The 22,787-nt window shown below is 33.8% G+C and overlaps 1 protein-coding gene across 1 annotated transcript; it reads right to left on the reverse strand.

Annotated features, from left to right (window-relative positions):
• Nucleotides 1-1,285: 1,285 nt before the first annotated feature.
• Nucleotides 1,286-22,427, reverse strand: LOC124457933 (probable beta-1,3-galactosyltransferase 8). Its single transcript, XM_047008076.1, has 2 exons — nt 21,735-22,427; nt 1,286-2,273 (listed from the first exon to the last, which is right to left on the reverse strand). Exons 1-2 carry the CDS (start codon nt 22,240-22,242, stop codon nt 2,212-2,214), a joined length of 570 nt encoding a protein of 189 aa, XP_046864032.1. The 5' UTR covers nt 22,243-22,427; the 3' UTR covers nt 1,286-2,211.
• Nucleotides 22,428-22,787: the final 360 nt, after the last annotated feature.

Raw genomic sequence — 22,787 nt, forward strand, 5'->3', positions numbered from 1 at the left:
TTATATAAAAAATCTCATTAACCCGCTGTCTTAAACTTTCTTTTCAGAAATATTATTTTTATTTCTGGAAATTTGCACTTTATCATTTTTTTAATATATTTAAATTTTTGTCCCTTTTTTTGTTTAAAATATTAGATAATCTTTTCATGTAATTTATTTTTTTTCCACCTAAATAGACATCATATGGTGTAAGATTATCAAAAAGTAATCCACGATGAGGAGATTCGTTATATCTTTCCGCAATTAAATGTAAGTATTTTTTATAATTATCAAATTTTTTTCGTTTCTCGTTTGCAACAAGTCAATAGTTCTTCTAATCATCTGTTTTGTTGTTCGTATAAATCTTTCAGCACGAGTAGCTTTAATTTCACGATTATAAGTATTAAAAGTTGTAAAATTATATTTTTTTGACAATTCTTTTCGAATCCCATGAAATTCACTTCCCTCGTCCGATACTATTTTCTTAGGAAATTCATTTTCTTTCAGTGAGATATCTTCAAATTCTTTCATAACATTTTTACTAGATTTGTTTTGTAATAAACGCACAAATGCATATCTTGAATAAACATCAACTACATATAACAAATTACGCAAATTATCATTATATCTTACCAAATCTTTCACTTCAGCTAAATCAACACTCCACAAATCATTTTTTTCCATACATTTATATTTAAACGATTATATTTTTTCTTTTTCTTTCAATACAAATTATATATATTGTGTTCATTATATATATCATTAATTTATCATTAATTAAATTAGTATTCTTCTTCGTTCTCCTCATCATCGTCCTCATTCACAATCGTTGGAAGAGAAAGGTAATCAAGCACTAAAAGAAAAATGTTATTATATATTCTTTTGATTTTGTCATTTCCATATTTTTTATAAATTTCTACAAAATCATATTTCTCTCACATTTTTTCCTCTAAAATTTCATTCATAATTTCACTATGATAAACAATGCAATCATATATTGAAATATCCAGTTTATTAGAAATCTCTTTCAACATATAAATATCTTCAATATCATTATCATTTTCAATGTCATTACCATTTTCAATGTCATTTCCATTTTCAATATTCATTTTCCTTTTTTTCTTGCTACGGTTTTGGAATTCTTTTTACTTTTTTTCTTTAACTTACTTTGCTTCGCTTTGTTTTCTCTTTTCTTCTTCACTTTTAATATATCACGACAAGATGCAACAAATTGTCGCAATTTTTGTGATATAGTTTTAAATCGTTATCTTTACTCAAATACACTTTGTAAAATTCATCCGTCCAATCAAATCATTGAAATATTATTTAGATCACTTGGTTTGAATAATTCATCCAACTCATCATTATCATTATCATTATCAACACAAATAGTTACACTCTCATCCAAATTACAAGATGAATTTTGTGTTTTTGAAACTAATTTTGGATTGCATTGGACTGGCTTTGGCCACTGACAGAAAGAGGGCAAAAAAATTGCTTACAGATAAGAGTTCCAACAAAATACACCGAGATAAAGAACAAAAAAAAAAATCACATCTCTAAGCCCTTTTTTTTTCTGAGTCCAGTAGCGTAAGCAGTCCACATATTTTATTTGCCATTTACAGGTTTTTTTCAGTTCACATGCACTGTGAAAACAGTGCATTTCAAAAGATGCAATGCAAAAAATGCAAGACTGATACTTGTGGTCTGGCTACGCTACTGGCCAAGTCCACTACATATTTTATTAAAAAAAAAACACATTTGCATTTCACAATCATTACAAAAAAGTAAATTATGTGCTCTCTGCTGTACCTTTACGCTCCACGTCTACCGAAATATTTACTTTCCTTTCTCCACGTAGGATTGTCTTTGCATGGCTTAGGTTCAGAAAACCACAGTTTATTGTCTTTCCAAACCATGTAATTCACGTTGATTTGAAAATGACAATTGTATACGACTTTAGGAATTTCATAGTATGTACTATTATCTTCCCTCTCATAAACACTCCAGTAGAGCCTCATTTGATCGGGGTAACTTTGGTGAATACCAATAATTGAACGACAAATTTCGTTTCTTTTCTTTACATCATTATCTGACCGGAAATCAGGCGAAGAAGACCGAAGATGAACTAGCCTCCCATTATCAGAAAACGTTGTTAGATTTGTGATAGCTTTTAACCAATAGACAACAGCCTGACTTTCCCAAACAAGGCACATCAAACTGTCTTTCCTTTTAAAATGATTCGACAATGTCAGAAGTCAAAAGAAGAAAAGACTCATCCAGGAATGTTGCATCTAAAAATTGAAGAAAAATCTCTATGACTACAATGGCGGTCGAAAATATCTGCTCAACTTTGTATTTTTTATATACAGGTAAAAGTTTTAGCTTGTAATATAGTTTAACATTCTGTTTCGAAATTAATAATTTTCAACCTTGTTAAAAAATCCCACAAATGTCACCAAGAAGACTTGACATGTGTGTCATTACTACATCAACAGTTGGAGTTTACTCCAATACCACCAAGTGAACTCTTGACTTAGTGACTTTTCAGTTATTAAGTGGATGAGAAGAATGTAGACAAGATGTGGAATTAACGGGTTCAAAGCCAATAATTAATATATAAAACGTCGTGCAAAATGGTATAGGCATTTGCTGCCGTAGTCAGAGAAAACGTACTCCTGAGTATACTTGCTAGTGAAGTGGCTGTATCCAAAAAGTGTCAGTGACATGCTAAAATCTTGTTTTAGAACAACAATCCTAAAATCAAAATGTACGGACACTGTCCACACGGCTAGGGGATAGTCTCATCTGATAAATAAAGCCCCTTGACAGATGGCATGGCTAAAGAAGCTCCTACACTAAGATATTCTCTCCCATCTTCCTGCCATTGATAAATAATAAAGTCAAGAGTAAATTATTTTTATTTTAAAAAGATATACTTAGGCATAATTATGACAACATTTTTTTAGTTCCTAATAGTTTTCCGTTCATTTAAAGTAACCATATTTAGTATAGACACAAATATATCCTTAAATAACATCTTGTACCGAAGGAAGTAGTTTTATCGTTGTAAGATAGATCGTAGACCATAGACATTGACGTTGAACATTAAATGTGGTACTATAGTTATCTGTGATATCTCTATTTGTTCGCGTAAGTCAATATATACTAAGGAAGGTAGATGGCTACATCATAAAACCTAACAAACATTTCTGTTACGTTAATAAACTACATGTATTTCATTAATTATTATAAAATAAACACAATGAAACGCGTGTGCTGATTAGTCTATAGCTGTGTTTGCACTAGCCTGTGCAAAACGATCTGAGCTCGACCATTCAAATCAACCAATCAATCAAAGAGAATTTGCAAATCAATCGTGAATACACGTTAAAAGAATATTAAAACCTTTGGCTTGTTTTGCATTATTGTTATTTTACACTTGAAATAAAAGATGTTTATCGTGTTTGCACTGGCTTATGCAAAACTCAGAGACGTTGGTGAGGACTCTAGAGCAGGTGCAACCCTCGACCTTTCAAAGGTCTCCTCGGTTTGCATAAGCCTGTGCAAACGCAGTAAACATCTTTTATTTCTTAAATAATATACTTTGACACATTTCTCCACAGTGATTGGTTGATTGCAGTGCAGTAACTGCTCTGTAAGTAGTGTAACTTGATTCGCTAAAAAGCAGTGAAAGTCAAGTAAAGTTCTGGTCAATTCAAAAATATGGCGGCAGTAGTAAGTAAACAAATATTTCCACAAGTGCAATCGTTATTTTAAAATTCAAGAATTACAAAGAATCCAAAGAATAAAAACAAAACATGAACTACTATTTTTTGGGTTATTGTTTTTGGCAATTAGGCCGCGTAACGAGGCTAATTACACACTCCTGTAATTAGCCGTAAATATGACTCAAGGATTTCTTTTTGACTGATTGTGTATGATGGCAAGAAGTAGTCATTGTACAACTAAATCCGTTTATCATTTGAATGAAAACGATTTTTTTAAATAAATATCTTATTATAGCCACGACGCGAGAAGAATTGGAGAGAACTGGAATCTACAGTGTAGCGAATCATTAACGGCTAGTATTGACAACTGCATAGTAATGCTCAGTTTTCGTTCAATTATTCCACCATTACTGATGACGAATTAGAGCACCTTGTTCAAGATGTTTGCTACATTACATCAATTATATGTGAAAAGCGTCTAATGGCAGCATTACGAAGTCGTAGTATTCGCATTCAACGTTGTAGAGTGCGTGAATGCTTACGTAAAGTAGACCCCGGTTTGGACAATGTTGAAGTTGCTCTTATATGCTTGGGTCTCAGTACAGGCTTAGGAAAAGGGAGTATTATAATTTCTAGTTCTGTGCATAACACCAGGGTCGAAAGACCCTATCGAGATATATATTCTGGTGCTTTAAGCTTCCTCGAAAAGGGATTCTGCGAACTAGAGGACTCTGGACACTAGGATCCTTTGAATGAAGTCCACATTTTTGCCTTGCACTATGTTTACATGCCACATATAAGCAGATGTTTAAAAGAGTTACACAATTGTAAAACCATTCGTTGTCTTTAGAGAATGGCATGACACCGTTGCAGCTCTTTACCTTGGGTGTTCTGATGATTATAAATTCATAATTCTCGGGGATTGAAGGCATTATGAATGAAGCTGAATTACAGAATTATGGAATTCATATGGATGAGCCACTACCTATTCACGAGAGTCCTTACCAAGTTACCATTCCCGCCTATATAGCAACCAATATGATAGAAGAACAGAGATCATTCCTTGAAGAAAATTGTGATCCTCAAGTTGGAATTGGAAAAGAAACATTTATGTTATGTTGTCTCTTATTGTTCTCATTCGATATTTATAAACTAAGTAATTATTAGAAAAACAACAGAAAAATTACTTTTATTTCTACGACATGTTCATTAGACTGTCGTGCGATTTGCAAACAAAAAAGGTTTTGCAACCCAAATTCTTGAAACAAAAATAATGTAATTAAGAGTTCCAATATAGGTATTGTTGTCAGATATCCCTGTTATGCTACAACAAAAGACCAATCTGCCAAATTTCGAATAATGTTTGTTTGTGAGTTATTCTGAGAGCTCGTTGTGTTGCAAATAATGATAAAGTTGTGTTGGGTTTCAATTGTACATTCGGGTACGTTGGGGCGATAAGGAACAATATAGAAAACATGGGTGGAACGGAATTAGAGAAAGCAGAGAACGGAAGTGAGAGGGGCTAGACAAGGGAGAGAAGCGAGATACTTTTAGGAGTAGGAATAAAATTTGTTTAACAAACCGAAGTTGTTATTGTAATTATTCTTCGTGTTCCGAAGACATTGGGATGGAGGTCAATTTTCGGAATAGTTGTAAGTTTGATACGTTGATTATGATTCTAATGGCGCTCCAAACGTATGGGCAAAAATCTCACGTGAATGACCTTCGTTGGAATTGAACAATTACGTTTTTGTTGTGACAGTAATAATATCGCTACCATTTAGAAACTAGAGAAATCCAGCCAGCATAAGTGTCATGTCATAATTTGATCAATCTTAATTTCAGGCGCACTCGCCTTTAGATTTTGGTTCAACTTCTACAAGCTTGATAACACGTTTGGAGGATGCTCCTTTCTCACAGTAAATTATAGAGTAGCTGGCAAAACTACTGAATTGATCACAGTCCTTCAATGATCTCCACTCTTTGTTTCAAGAATCAGCAATAAAGCGCAGCTTTTGGATAAGCTTCAAATATAACGCCAATATTTTCTTTCGTTCGATTTCTATGGCAACGATAGCTGCTGAAAAGCTCCATGACGTCATCGTGCTATTACTATCAATTTCATCCTCTAGATGTTTCATCCTCACATCTTTTTCACCCATTGAAATGTAAGGAAAGCATTTTTCTTGTTTATAGCAAAAAACTAAAATTCTTGGAACAGATCGCCACTCTATAGTTTGGTAATCATGGCGAATGTACGGAACCTTCTCCGACAGGCCTATCAGCAGTGCGCCAGAAAAGGCTCAAAGATACCACAATAAGACATAAAACGATTATATCTAAGTTATTCTCTATACTAAATATAGATTTAATATAAGTAGTATCCTATAAGATCCTAATAGATCTTACAAGGTCTTTTTCAGACGCTATGGCAAACACTGCCCACGTGACTATCAATCTGAGTATACAGCATCCGCTATAGAAAAACATAGCTGAAAAGTAGAATGTTACTTTAGCATAAACTAGAAATATTTAAGGTTGTACGTTGAATGGTTTAAAGCTTATTATATGGCAAGCGTCACTTTCCGCGAAATGATGCGCTTTGATTGGCTCAGAAATTTTTTTTCCGGTCCATTATTTTTGCGTAATCGACCACGGTCCAAAACGCGTAATTTTACTGTCATAACAAACGTTCTAAGGAAACAGCAAAACGCAAAATAAACGAAACAAAAAACCATTTACGTATGTGATTTGAAGGAAAAACACTTTTATAACAGTTAAACTATCTAGACAATACAATATGAAACGAGTTTATTTTTTATTGACGAAAACTAGAAAAATGAAAATCAACCCGTAAAAACAGCAAGGACGAGAAAGAAGGCATGCTTCGTTTCAGGTAAAATAATGCCATATAATAATCGTTTTAATAACCTCCCTTTCTCGGTCTTTACTGAGAAATATCGGACCTCTGTGTTTTTGTACAAACCTCGCTCTACGGGCTCGGTCTGTTCAAAAACACCTCGGTTATTTCTCTGTAAAGACCTCGCGCTCGGTCATTAAGTTCTTAATAATTTTGGGTTGGTCATAATAATTTGGTGTTGCGCTTGTTCCAGTTGGTCACCGTATATTATGCTATAATAAAATATATTTAATATAGATCAGTACACTTTAAAGCTACATATGTTTATGTAGCTTTAAATTTCAAAAATGTAGTTTTCAAAAAATAAAATTAAAAGATATAAGCGCAATTATTTTCTGTTTCGAAAATCGCTGCTCAGGATCGAAGATCGTCAAAATCTACGTCAAACAACGTTCTCAAACGGTAAAAAGTACGTTGGCTAAGCTTCGCTGGAATGCCATGTTCAACGCTATATTCATGCGACTTTGTGCCAACATCCCAAAGAGTTAACAAAACAACGTTATCACAACTGTTGAGGCGACGTTTGTCAAGCGTCGACACAACGTTGCTACGACGTAAGTTTGCTACCTTGGTAAGTAATAAGACCAAAACAAAAATATTTCTGTACAAAACCGTATGGGTCTCAAAAATATTCTATTTTTATACCGTGTAATTCGCAGTATAACCATCCCCACTGAAAGCTGTGTTTTGGTCTTTTATTACTTTCCAATTCTAACATCAACTTATTCAAACAAATAAAATAGTCATTATTAAGTCGTAAATATTATTGGAAATCGTAATTATCATTTGCCCACTGAAGTACCCACAGTAGCTGTACCGAAATGTAAAATCACAGGGTTTCTGTACGAACAAGATCTCCATGTAACTGACTTTCATTATAAAGTTTCTCTTTTTCTTCACCCTGAATCAAATTACCACTTAGATCTTTACCGTTAGTGAAATACTTACAAACAACATCAGATCATTTGGTGCATTCTTTAATGCATGTTCTCTTCCTGCTGTTTTTCTGTTTTTCGTTTATTGTGAGACGGAGCACTTATGATACTAATAAATAAAAGCAAATTTGGTCTCGACGGAGTCAATTGTAGAGTAATATTATTGATATCTTGACTAACGATTCGGTCGTCCATGTCAATAACTGTGGGCCACTTCACCATTTTTCTATAGGCCTCATATTTGAAAAGAATGACGAGTGAGCTACATACCCAAAAAATTAGAATGGCTCGAAACATTTGACGTTGTTGATAACATTTTTCATCTCCCGTTGAAGTTGTGTTGAAGTGATAAGTAGTAATGACATCGAGTTCTATAAGACCTGGAGAGGAAAAGGAGCCTGGACCCCGTGGTCATAAACATGGCGATAATGACGGATTTGGGTGGTCAAAACTTCCACTTTAAAATTTTCTTTAATATTCACTCCTCCTGATTTCCAATAGTGATTATATGAACGAAAACAAGTGAAAAAAACAATTACAATACCGTCAGCATATCATGTGAAAATAATGCTTCAGCATTTAGTGAAAACACTCTACACACACTCATCAAAATAAAGAAAATAGACGGTAGAGAAACGCATATTTTGGCTGTAACACTTAAGTTATTTTATGACATTTTAACCTTTTAAAAGTTAAAATCAAACGGCATTCTTTACTAGACCTGTCAATCTCGTCAAACTTATACAGTATTTCATGCTTCTGTGTGTTTGACTGTTTGTTAACAGTTTGATGCAACTATTTTTCTTGCTCAATAGGATAAATCTGTGTAAAATGCTCCTAAGGAAGCGAGAAAATGTTTGCTTCAGTCCGACGACATACGTAAACTTAAAATTTACCATGGATAAGTATCATAAGTGTATTGTCATAAATCTACTGAAAACTCATAAAGAAAGTATGTTGAACTAGAAGAGCTACAAAAAAGGGAAAAATTCAAAACACCATGATATGTTGGTTAGAAATTTGTATTTTGTAAACTGATTGGCAGAACCTTGGGTTTGTTACTGAACGGAACTACATTAATTTTCCATTTAAATTACAAACTTGGAAACTAAATTGCATTGGTTTCTCTGACGAGAACTCTCTGTCTATTGCTGCATTAAAGCAAAATAATTAATTGACATTGTGGACGACGAAATTTATCAAGTTCTATAGATATTATTGTGTATTACTTACAGTCTTTTGGAATTGTGTAATGTATGTCAACAACAAAATATAATTTTTCAAAATGCTAAACCTTTAAAGCACTACTACTTTTCTGTTTTACTTGAACAACTTACAGCAACCAATACTAATTATTATATGTACAAACTAACAATTGGGAATTAAATGTTAAACAACTTTATAAATCTTTGTATTTTCCATCAAGCCTTTGAGTTGGTTTCATTTATCTATTTGTAAAAAAATATTAATGAATACAGTCAGTCAAATTGGGCAGGCAAGTAGTTCAATAGTTATTTTTATTATATGGCATATACCACAGTTCTCATTAACTTTGCAAGGCTCTGCATTCAATTTTAATATAACTTTGTTGCAAACTTTCCTTCATCTTTAAAATAAATATGAACAATATCTGCCCCATTTTTCAGAGGTAAACTCAATTCAAATCAGGAGAGTTTAGCTTCATCATGATACAAGATGAATGCAAATCTCGATAAAAATTGGCAGCTTCGCCACGTCTGGCAAGCGATAAAGTGAGGAACAAAAAGAGACTGGACCAAAATAACTTTTAATTAAAACACAAGTAAACTTTAAATAAAAACATTAGTAGTAGAAAGACTCTTCAAGTATCGTGTTAAAAACAAAATAGTAAAACTACTACTGTGCTACTTACCGGAGTCATGAAATGTTTCCTTTTCTGTCGCTATTTCAGCATCCGCCAACTACGGAAGCTTGCTGATTGTTTAATAAAGATAATTTTAAAAGTTTTATGCTATGAAAATAGTTTTGATATTTTCTATACTCACAATCGTGGTGGTCAAATCAGGGTGAGCGACAAAATTTTTATTTCATGAGCCCGCGTATTTCCGCTGACTTTGACCACCAAAATCCGCCATGTTTTTGACCACGCGGCCGCGCGCTAATTATTTATAGTAATTTTGTCGACGTTTCCCCCAGGTCTTATAGAACTCAATGAGTAGTGATGGGCGATTAACGATTACTTGGTATCGATACCGCCCGATACCGAGCCTAAGCCGGAAGTCGTCGATAATGCGTGGTGTCGAAAAGGACTTCGATTACTTTTAAAATTTCATTATTGTGTAAGTTTGTCTTCCTTTTCATTATTGGTTTTGACAAACATGTTGTTTTTCTGTTTTATTATTTTAATATTTTAGTAATCAATACACTTGGAGATCTCGCTTTCAGAATAATAACATGTAACCAATTTTTCAATTAGAATTTATACAGCTTCTGAAAATTTATCGTTGCTCCTAAGAATGTTATGACAGTTCGTAATTTAAGACAAGAAAAATAAAAATTTCGTCGTATTGTTGAAGTATATAAGGCCACACTTTAGCAATCCATTATCAGATCTTTATCAAGTGACTCAGACGTTTATTTTCGAAATTGGAGAGAGTAATCGCTTCAGTAATCGATACCTCTATACTTTTAAGAAAAAGTAATCGGTATCGTATCGAATCGATACGATGAAAATATGAGCACTGTTAAAAGTAGATATCTTGTTTTAGCTACGTGTTTGGAAGCTATGGTGTTCTGAAAAGTAATATAGGACGAAATTGAAGAATACGACCTGGTCGAAAATAAACGTACGCTAAACTTCAAAATCAACAGAATTCAGAATTTTTTTCAAGTATATTGTTAATAAGTTCTTAATAACCGAGCTCGAGATCTTTACGGAGAAATAACGGGCCGAGGTCTTTTTGTACATACCAAGGTTTGTACAAAAAGACAGAGGTCCGATATTTCTCAGTAAAGACCGAGAAAGCCAGGTAATAAAACGATTATTATATGGCATTATATGACCTGAAACGAAGCTAGCTTTCTTTCTCGTCCTTGCTGTTTTAACGGGTTGGTGTTTAGGAGTTAACTACGGTAGTTAGCGTTTACTACAGTTAAAGTTAACTACGTTTTTATACAACCGGCCCCAGAAGCAAGGCGTCTAAAACGATACATCATGATGATCAACGAGTTTATCAGCTGACGCTGAAATAAAAGCCTTAACGGGCATGATGATGATGGTAAGTTATAGTTGATGAGTTGATATGGAGTGATTTTTTTTGCAAAAGAAAATATTGGTTTTGCGTTTCATAGCAGATGAGCTTACAAGAAAAAACGGACACGGGAGGATCATTGAAAAAATTTTCCAAAATGCGATGAGTTTGTGGAGCCTGGGACAGCTGGAGCCCATGTTGGAAATAGCACTGCAGTATACGCTGATGATGACAGACTTGTTTGCCGTTATTGCGATTACATTGAAGAAGGTGAATAGTAGAGCATTGCATGTGTGTAGTATATTTTGTTTTATTACGTCGTAACATTTATGACATATGGTATTTAGATGTCAGTAAAGCAGATGACAAGTTACCTAGTGAAGCAAATGAGGAATCCCAACCATCTCAAAGGGAAAACAAATAAGTGCCGAGAAAATAAATAAAAAGGGGAAAGGCAAATTCCTCCAGCATGCAAGTGGCATTCAAGAATGCAATGAAAGAACACAACAAATATCTCAAGGAGTCCGAGAAATGCTTTTGTCAGAAATAAAAAAGGCAGAAAAGAGCGAGAGCTGCGAAAGGAAGAGCTTAATGTTTGTAAGGAGTCAGTGTCACTTCTTGCAAATGCAATAGTAATGAGTTCTCAGCATCTGCAACAACCGTTCTACAATGTTCACCATGACGCTGTAAGTCAACAAACATATTACAAACTTTGATTTAATTTAAGAACATGAGTAATTTAGCTATCATCAGCTTATTGTGTTATCAAAAACTCAGTTAAAAAATTCCTAATTTGCTATGCACTTGCGCCTGTGTTCTGTAAAACAAATTCTAAAATTTTATTATCAGGAATAAGTTTAACATAATCTGCAAAACGTTTGTCAGCTCTCCTGCAAATATTGTGTACAACACAACATGCTGCAATTTTCATAGGCATATGATCTAAATTTGTATAATTCTTGTTAAGTAGGCATCTGAATCTATTTTTAAACGGCCAAATGCACTCACGACTTGCCTTGCTCGACTTATGTACTAATAGAATTTCTTCTGAGCAGGACTAAGACTGCCATCATTAGGATGCGTCTTTATCAACCATGGTAACTGTGAAAAGTTTTCCTGTTTTAGCTTTGCAAACACTCCCGAGTTTGACAAAACTCTTGCATCATGGACTCGACCTGGCAACTTGATGCAAATGTCAGTGAATCTTCAAAATTTTTAAATATATATTTTTTGTTTTTAAGTGTGTGTAATTTAATTCACTATGTGTAACTTACTTACTCGTCTAGTTGAAACACGTGTCTAATTTAATAAGAAACCTATTTTACATCAGTCACAGTTAAACTCCCCATGGGATCTAAAATTGTTAGAAGTTGAAAATGTCAGTTGCTTAGCAGGGAGGCAAAATTTATTAAGTTAACCATGAAAAGCAGTATGTTTTGGTGCCTGTATTGATAATCAACAACAGCTTGGAGAACAATAGAGTAGATTCTTTTCGATTGTAGTAATCTTGTGCAGAATATGAAGGTGCTACAATTTGAATATGAGTGCTATCAATGGCTCCAGCGCATTGATGCCCCATGTCGTTGGAAATGCATGAACGATACTCTGCAGTCATCGCTCGTTGGCCATTTGATAACAAGACACAGTAACACATCAACAATAGCTTGGCAAACCTCGTTCACAGTTCTACAGGCTGTACTTTTTCCTATACCAAAAAGCCAAGCTAAAGGACGTAAATCTTCATCGGTAGCCAAATGCCAAAGACAAACTCCTACTCTTTTGGGCACAGGGATAGCCTTTCTGAAATTTGTATCTTCTCGCAAAAGAGTGTCATTGATCTTGTCACAAATGAAATCGAATGTTCCCTTAAACATAAGAAAATTTTCTAGCCACAATCCATCATCTTTCCACATATCGATAGTTTTTTCCCAGAACAAACAAGAGCCTTTGCTTGCATCCACCCAGAAACGTTTTTCAATCATTAATTTAAATCGCCAATAAACCAAAAATAAAACTGGCCGTCCCTTCTTTTACTTTACTGCTTTCTCCGTTTCAAAAAATATTTCTTTCTCCTTTCACGACCATTCGCATCTTTTTGTCGTAATCAGATGTAATATTGAAAATGGTGGCAATCACTTCGTCGGGCCATATTGGATTGAAACAATGAACTCTAATACAACGAACTCTATGAAGGCTGGAAGGCTAACTCAATCGCAATATGTATGGGATTGCGAACTGGAAGGCTAACTTCGCTGCCATCTTTGAAGCCTGCATGATTGTCGCCATTGATGGTACGGAGGCGAAATACATCACTTCGAAATTGCTGGATGTTTTGAAAAAAAACATTGGTCTTCGAGCCAGATTAGTGTCTAAAAACCTTGAACAATGTTTGGACTTCAATATAAAACAAGTTTGATTGACATTTCTATATGTTTAAGCTTCGTTTTAGAAGGATGAAAGACGAACTTTGTTTTGGCAGGTTAAAACATGCCTTATAATATGAATACAAAACTGACCCCTCGTTTTTAATCATTAAAAGGATGTAAAACACACTTGTCTATCCTTATAACATTGTTTGAATATTTGAAAATGAAGCTGTCAGAGCAAAAACGCTGTTTTTCGGTAATTGTTTTGTTACCTACCAAACTTAGCTCGCCCCGGTCCTTTTTGAAAGTTCAGAGCGTAAGCAAAAAGAAAAACACTTTGCAAAATATTTCAAAAAGTTAGCAAAAAAATATTTTGAGTTCGTTTTGAAAAAATCTGTTATGCCATATTATTGTGTCAATAATGGCGCAACTAATTATTATTGTATAATAATAATTAGTTGCACCATTAAAGAGATAATATTAAAAAGGGTCAATACCCACTTAAAAAGACAAAAACACAAATGACTCTCCATATTCATAACTTTTAAAACACTTAAGTAAAATTGTATAATACAAGTATTACAACGAATATTACTATAATATTATAGAATCATCATATATTTTCACAAATATGACCAACATTTTAAACACATATCCTAAAATATAATATATTACATATACATTTATCATAATCTGTATTACAAGAAAAAACTAATTTTATAATCAATATGATATACTATAAACTTTTGATACATCATATAGCTTTGCTTGCTTTATAATCATTTTAAAACCCTGGTTCAATCCACTGAGGATGAGGGTTGCTTTTTGGCATTTATGTAGAGCAGGTTATATTAGCAATCCTTGTCATAGTGTACACTTGGCTATTTGTTTATAAGCATCAACTTGCTGATAAAATGCTCAATACACAAATATGGATGCATGTCAAATCTTCCACCAGTTCTTAAGAAGTGGGAGAAGTAAATGACATGAACCAGCAATCACCCACACTTCAAAATTTCAAAACATCACTTTCACACATTACAAAAAGAGCATGTGAAATTCTTACAAAGCAAGTCTAACTTTAAAAGCAATAAAATTGTTATGAAGCATGTTATATTAAGTGGATTGTGTGTATTTTGCACAGCATTCAAAGATACAGACTACCTGTTATCAGTTTTATCTTAAATTTTTAGTCTTTCGACGAGAAATGAGAAATTCATATTTCGAAGCAAGTTCTCCCTTTTATGTTTTATATAATAAGGACTTTATTTAAAGAGGAGGACACGTAACAGCTGAAAAGCTGACAAACCTGTGGCCCTCTAACCAGATTATACAGCAATACAAAAAACTGATAAATGAATAAATACATAAATAATTACAAAATTCTATGATAGAAATACGGGGACATATTAAAAATATTCAGAAAGATAAAATTAATTCATGAAAAATTAAAATTAGATAATGTGCTATTTCTTAATATTGTTTCAAAGTTGTCCAGGTTTTTATATGAGCTTATAAAATGCTTTTCATAACTGTTTTGAGTAGTTTTATACTAGGCTTTTTTTGATATCATGGGGGAAGGCTGTTTCATAACTTAACTGCGTCAACACCGAATGCCTTGCCACCATCGTTATTTCTTAGGAATTTGGGACACACTAAATTTAAGTTGCCATGTCTGGTAGACCTATTGTGTAAAGAACTGTTCGTCTTGAGCAAGTCTCTGATGTAAATCGGAACATCGCATTTAAGGCTCTTAAAAATCATTGTACACTTACTTAGTTAGATTTCATCAAAAAAAGGCAACCAGCCTAGTTTACTAAAGTTTACAACACTTCTAGAATAAGGGTCCACTCCAAGAATTACTCGGGCAACCCTTCTCCGTAACCTTAGGAGACAGTGGAATACTTTAACGTCGCAGGTAATCCAAACCATGCTCCCGTACATGAGGACGGGTTTAATCAAGGCGTTATATTATAAGAGTCTTTCTTTTATTGGAAGGTATCTCGTTATCTTTTTTAATAAACAAATACGCTGAGAAAGCTTGGCCTTTAGGCTGGAAATGTGGTCACTAAATGTAAGATCTTGATCGAGTGTTACACCAAGCATTTTATAAGAGGCTACTGACAGGTGATTGCCATCAACTAATGATGAATGTAGCCTCTTTCCGGTGATAAATAATGCTTTGGTTTTAACGTTGTTTAGGTCCATCCCATTTTCGCTACACCATTTACTTAATTTATCCATGTATTTTCTTGAAAACGTCGTTCCAATTACATAGGTGCATTGTCGATATTAGCGCTGGCTTTAAATGTGGTGTCATCCGCGTAAGCATGAATAGTTGAGTCCGATCCAACAGCTTCGGGAAGATCATTGACGAAAATTAAAACAGTAGAGGTCCTAATATGCTACCTTGAGGAACTCCATTGGTCAGCATAAGTTGTGACAACGTCAAGTTATATACAGTAACACACTGTTTGCGATTGAGTAGCGATGTAAAAGTGAATTTTCTGTTAAGTAGGTGTTCATTGCATTGAAGATGTGTCTTTCAAAAACTTTAGAAAGAATAGGAAAATACTAATAGGACGATAGTTTTGAATATCTCGCTTGTTTCCTTGATTCTTAATAGGGTTTAATCTTTGCTCCATTTTCCATGTGAGTTTCAATAGAGTGATTTATAATTTAGCCATGGAGCATGATATTTCAGGAGCTGCAATCATTAGAACTCTGGCTCGAAGCCCAGCGATTCCCGTGACTTTGTGTGTAGATATACTTAGAAGATAATCGTTAACCTCACTAAGAGTTATTTGTGGAATAAGATTCTCAATTTGGCTGCTAGATTTGTCTGGTGGACCAGGAAGAGCATCATAATGAAGTGCAGGTGCAGCTTTTATGAGACGTTTATATATTTATGAGACGTTTATATAGGTATCTTACAGCGTTACGTTTACAAAACATGTCTTGGAACAACCACGATGCATCTTAACACATTAATAACCAAATTTTGCTAACGGTTTTTAAAAAAAATAAAGCATTTAGGCTAGCATTCTATTTCCAAGTTAGCAGTTTTTGCAAAACAATATGTCACGCAAATAAAAACAATCCACGCGAGATACTCGCGAAGCGGCGAATCAGCTTCTAAGGGCTTTAGACCATTAAGTTCTATAATAACTGGAGCGGCTAACCTTTCTGGGGCGAGGTCGCCAAAAGGGCGGCCCACGGACGTATTTCCGCTAAAATGATCGCTTAGCAGAAAATTCTCAACCTCCCCTGGTGTCTATAGTAAATTATAAAGAATTTTAAAAACAAACACGATATCACAGAATATGGATAATGTTAGTTTCATATTCTGTGGCGATATCTTTTTTGCCATTTCTTTGATAATGCCAACACTTCAATCGTTCAGTTGTTGCATATTGCAGTTTCCACAAAAAGAAACATATCGCTTCTCACAGGTGAGATAGTGGCTTGTTTTGTTAGTCCGTCAACGATTGAAAAGCAATTATACATGTAATTGAAAAGCCATAAAATACGTATTAAAGATCGTATTTTTTTAAGACTGACTTGAACGCCAAATATACTGATGTTTTCCCGTTTTTGTTTATAAAATACTGCATACTTTTCTGTCATTTGTTAATGCATGAAATCGTAAATTTACCCATCTATTTGCAAAATAGTTCCCCTAAAACAAAAAGACCCTGCACACATTTTGGATTCACTAATGATGCCTTGTATGCTTTAAAATTAATGTTCATGAACCAAAGAAAGATAGCAAGAAGGTTGTGTGTGTTTTGATGCTTAATGAAATGTCAATTCACAACATATAAAATGGGAAGGCCATAAAGTTTGTGTCTATGTAAACATTTGTACTGAGATTGATGATGACTCGATGCAGATTTGAAGCATCAAACTGTATAAGCTATTGGGTTTTATATAACTTAATGTTTGAATCATGTGATATCTTTATGAAAATATTTTAGTTGAGTTTTGTTTAAATGTTACTAATATCTAATGCACTATACTGAAGCGTTAAAGATTCAGTGATGAAACCTTTAAAGTTTCTGTACTGTATATTTCTTCATTATTACAGTTTTTGCTTCAAGAAACAGTTTCAGCTTATTTACCTAATAGAGTACAGAATGGAGGTTTATCATATGCATTGTTGCTGCTTTTTTAAAGAAACGTTTTTCACTTTTCAAAGCTTTTCTACAAATTTTTTGCTTCTTATTTCTTATCATGAAATTGATGATATAAAGGTAATATAACCAAATAACTTTCTAATTTCCAAAAAGCTTTTAAGCTTCTAGCGTTAAAGTATAATATAGGTATTTAATTCATTTGCTTATATTGCCTTGCTATGACATATCTACTTGCACTTCATCATTCTTGTATGAACAAAACACCAGATGTGAATATTCAGAAAACAAAATGCACTACCAACTGCCTATGAAATTTATTATTGGGGTGAAAACTGTGTTCATTATACAAATTGTGCACTTATTTTGCAAATATAGGAAAAAACAAGACTAAGTGAAATAGAAGTGTAGAAGTATTAAAAGTACAAATGATTTATAAACACCATTGGAAGCATAAGTATTCATATGACTATTTGCATTTTGCCCAATTCATATCTCAATACTGCAAAATAAAAATGTGCTACAACGTTACAAATATTTGATGCAGTTGCACTTCAGAACATCACAAAAAGGTTACTTAAAGTAATTTCTATACCACATTGTTTGTTTTCATTTACCAAACCTATGCAGACTTGAGTCTTTTTGAAATTTAATATAAAACTCAATTACAGAAAATCCGTAAATATCCAGAGATTTAATATTTACTTTTTTAAAGAAACATGTAAAAATTCTACCATTGTGTCGAAAAAAGCCATTTCCCATTGCATGAAAAGAAGCAAAATAGCATGACAACAAATAAGCTAACTTCTAACTCGTGAACCGTGGAGATGAACTATGATATACTTTTTTGAATAGACTAAAGAGTTTAATCGATCAAACAAGCTTGACGTTGGAAAGAAAACAACGCACATCTGCATTCATACATGTGTAGCCTACATATAGCTCCTTCGTCGATAGTTATAAATGCATCCTCGTAGGAGCAGATAACTGACAGCCACAGTTGACTCACTATTATGAATTTAAGGTTTATACCTTGATTTTCATGAAAAATTGCTTGCCGAATCCCAAATACACACATAAATTTTCCTCACTCTTTCCTCAGGAGGGAGTGGGAAATTGTGAAATTTTTGGAAAAGCGGTCAATTTCGGTAAATCTCAGCGGCAACAGACGAAATCCGCCATTTTATGGCGTAATCAGATATCTAAGCCACGCTTGAGACAGCCGCTCTAGTTATTTTTGAGCTCGATACTTCAGACAAGTCTAGGCATGTGTATAATGAGTTAGCCTTCTAGTTGTATTAGAGTTCATTGTTGCAATCCCAATATGTTGTATTTGAGTTCATTGGATGGCAATAAAATAAATACTACACTTTGTTGTCAAGGAAACCAGCTCAGTTCACGTGTGGCGTCCAAAGTTACGAGTTCTATGGCTCCAAAAAAATGACGGCCAATGGACCTATTTCCGCCTAAATCATCGTTTGCAGAAAAATTATATTCTCGACCTCCCCTGATGTCTATAGCTAATTATACAGCATTTTTCCAAAATAAACACGATATCTTTCTTTGGCATTTCTTTTCAAATGGAAACACTTCAGTCATTCAATTGTTGAATATCGTAATGTCCACAAAATGGAACATGTCGCTTTCACAGGAGAGATATTAGTTTTGCTTGTTCATCAGAAATTGAAAAGCAATTGAACTTGAAGCCTGAGCGATAAAATCCGATTGATGTTTTCCTGTTTTTGTTTTGAATATCAACATGCTTTTCCACTTATTTGTTAATGTGTGAAACCGTAATCTGTTTGCAAAGTAGTTTCCTAACGCGAAAAAGATTCTACTCTTTTACTCAGTGGGCAGATACTATGAAGAAACGATCACCCCAAAGAATACCAATAATGTAGAGCGGAGTTTGTTCGAATTAATTTGCTGACAACATGGAAAATTGATCGGATAGCAAAATGTTTCTGGAATATGCTGCAGTACCAGTACCAACACTATTTCATAGAACACTATCTGAAGACAATTGGAAGATGCTATTAGCCAGACAGAGTCTCTAAATGCAAAATGATAAGGCTGATTACAAACAAAGGTAAATGATTTACAGACTTCCCTGTCCAATAGTTAGTTCAACTTGGACTAATTCTATAGATGGAAATAATAGATTTAGTAAAGATGCCTTGAATGCTTTGAAAGTAAAGGTCAACTACCAATTAAAGATAACAAGGTTTGGTGTGTCTTGATGCTTGATGAAATGTCATGTAAAAAGGTCATAAAGTTTGTGCTTGTGTCAAATTGATACCGAGATTGATGATGACTTGCTTCAACTGCACAGTACAGTGTGTTTTTTACAAATAAATTGTAAAAACATGTCACATCTCCTTATTAAGTCATTTTAGTAGAATGTTGTTTGTATGTTAGTTATATGTAATGCATGCCATATTGAAGCATTAAAGATTCAGTGATGAAAACTTCAGTGCTATATATTTCTTCTTAATTTCAGTTTTTGCTGTAAAAACACTTTGAGCTTTTTTACATAATGAGGTACAGAATGGACATTTGCCATTTGCTTTATTTTCACCTTTATTAAACCAGGGAAATGTTTTGTTTTTCCAAGTTTTTCTTCAGTTTTTTGCTTCATAGTTCATTTCATAATATGAATGAAATACAGGTAGTACAGTTTAATAACTCTATAATTTCTGAAAAGCTGTTAAGCTTATAGCATTAAAGAATACAAAATGTGTTTAATTCATTTGGTTTTGTTGCCTTATTTTTACATGTGTACATGCACTTCATCATTCTTGTAACAAAACATCAGGTGTTGCATACTTAGAGAAAAATCCAATAGCAACTGGCATTAAATATGGGTATAAAGTTTATTGAGGTGAAAGCTGTACTAGTCAATCAAATTTTGAACTCGCATTGCTAATAGGAAACACATAAAAAGAGAAAAGAAGAGATTTATTAAATACACAATTGTGTATTCATGTATTCAAGTATTATAAACACTATTGTATATTTTGTTTCGTGCAGACTACAAACTTTGATCGAGCACCAATCATTAAAGTGTTTGGTAGTACTTCGCAAATTTAGTTAACAACTTCAGTACTCAAGTACACAACTTCAGTACTCGAGTACACAACTTCAGTACTCAAATACACAACTTCAGTACTCATGTACACAACTTCAGTACTGGGGTACACAACTTCAGTACTCGAGTACACAACTTCAGTACTCAAATACACAACTTCAGTACTCATGTACACAACTTCAGTACTCATGTACACAACTTCAGTACTCGAGAACACAACTTCAGTACTCGAGTACACAACTTCAGTACTCAAATACACAACTTCAGTACTCATGTACACAACTTCAGTACTGGGGTACACAACTTCAGTACTCGGGTACACAACTTCAGTACTCGGGTACACAACTTCAGTACTCAAATACACAATTTGTCAACTCAAATTGACTAGTTCATATGGAATATTCCATATTTGGAAATGTAATTGGCAACATTAGAAAGTAACTTGGCAACTGCCAGTTGAAAAGTTAACTGAAATCGACAATAAAGCCGCGCTTGAGATAGCCGCTCCATTTATTATATAACTCAATGGTGGCGTCAGTTAAGTGTGAAAGCTCACAAAATTGAGCTTTCTCATTCACAAGATCGATCTCTTAAAGTGAGCTAAGTGTGAACAGAACTAAATTTTGATACCATGCATTTATATCGACCTTGGCTGTCAGCCAAACTCGTTGATAAATTTTGTTGATGAACTTTTTTACGAAATTGCATCCTTCAAAGATTTATTTACAAATATTTATATCGATAGTTATTATTTTGACACTTTCGCCAAATTTTGTGGAATAAAACGCGTTTTTTTGAAAAAAATTTAACAATAAAGATGCTCGATGCTAGCCATTGTGTACAGCTACAAAAATATCAATATCATTGAGCTTAATAATTTTGTGTTGAGCTCTATATTTTATGTTGAGCTTAATATTTGTGTTGAGCTTAATAATTTTGTGCTGAGCTTAATATTTTGTGTTGAGTTTGAAATTTTGTGATGGTCATAATAATTTTGGTGTTGCCCTTGTTCTTGTCGGCCACCGTATAATATATTACTATGGACTATATTTAACGAAGATCTGTACACTAGTGACATGTTTATATAACTTTTAATGCTAATGATGTAATTTTCAATAAAATTAAAGGGTTTAAGCGCTATTATTTCCCATTTAAAAAGTCGTTTGATCGAAGATCGTCACGTTAGCTGACACGTCGCTGGAAAGTGTTGTTTAACACTATATTCATGCGACTTTGTGACAACATCCCAACGTAATTTTGCACGAGGAAAGTATCGAAACAAACTAACCATTGTGTTCAAAATGTGAGCATAGATAGCTCTATAAATTACAAAAATATTTAATTTTACATACCGTATAGTTCGCAGTGTAGCCATCCCCATTGTAAGCTGTGTTTTGGTCTTTCATTACTCGCCAATTCTAACATCAACTTGTTCAAACAAATAAAATAGTCATCATCAAGTCGCAAATAATATTTGAAATCGTAGTTATCATTTGCCCACTGAAGTATCCAGAGTAGCTTTACCGAAAATGAAAGCCCACCAGGAGTTTCTGTACGAACAAGATCTCCATATAACTGACTTTCATCATCAAGTTTCTCTTTTTCTTCACCCTGAATCAAATTGCCACTTGAATCTTTACTGTCAGTGAAATACTTACAAACAACATCAGATCGTTTGGTGCATTCTTTAATCCATGTTTCTCTTCCTGCTGTTCTTCGTTCATTGTTAGACGGAGCACTTATGATACCAATGAATAAAACCAAATTTCGTCTCGACGGAGTCAATTGTAGAGCAATATTATTGGTATCTTGACTAACGATTCGGTCCTCTATATCATTAACTGTGTGCCACTTCATCATTTTCTACCGGGCTCATATTTGAAAAGAATGACGAGTAAGCTACATACCGAAAAAATAAAAATGGCTCGAAACTTTTGGCGTTTTGATAGCATTTTTCATCTCCCGTTGAAGACGCGTTGAAGTGATAAGTTACAGTGGCCCAAATGTGTCACGGCAATAAACAAAACTCCACGGCAATAAACGAAACTCCACGGCAATAAACGAAACTACGGCAATAAACGAAACTCCGCGGCAATAAACAAAACTCCACGTCGGAAGTGAAATATACGAACCAATATACAATATGGCGCCAAAATATGAATTTCAAATTGGCTTCAAACGATTCGATTCGGTGGACTCAGAAGTCTTTTAATTCATTTTTTACCAATTTATTATATATTTCACATTTTTAGACTAGTTACACAGAGAATTTTCCATTGAAAGACTTACCTTCTTGAATGAAATTTAAATTTTTCAAAATGCATGATGTTTCACCAGTGAAATACCTGCAGTTCAAACCAAAAAAATAATCATTGTCAAAATAAACCTAGTCAAAATATGGACTG

This window comes from Xenia sp. Carnegie-2017, unplaced genomic scaffold, assembly GCF_021976095.1.
Source record: "Xenia sp. Carnegie-2017 unplaced genomic scaffold, XeniaSp_v1 HiC_scaffold_6, whole genome shotgun sequence".
NCBI lineage: Eukaryota > Metazoa > Cnidaria > Anthozoa > Malacalcyonacea > Xeniidae > Xenia > Xenia sp. Carnegie-2017.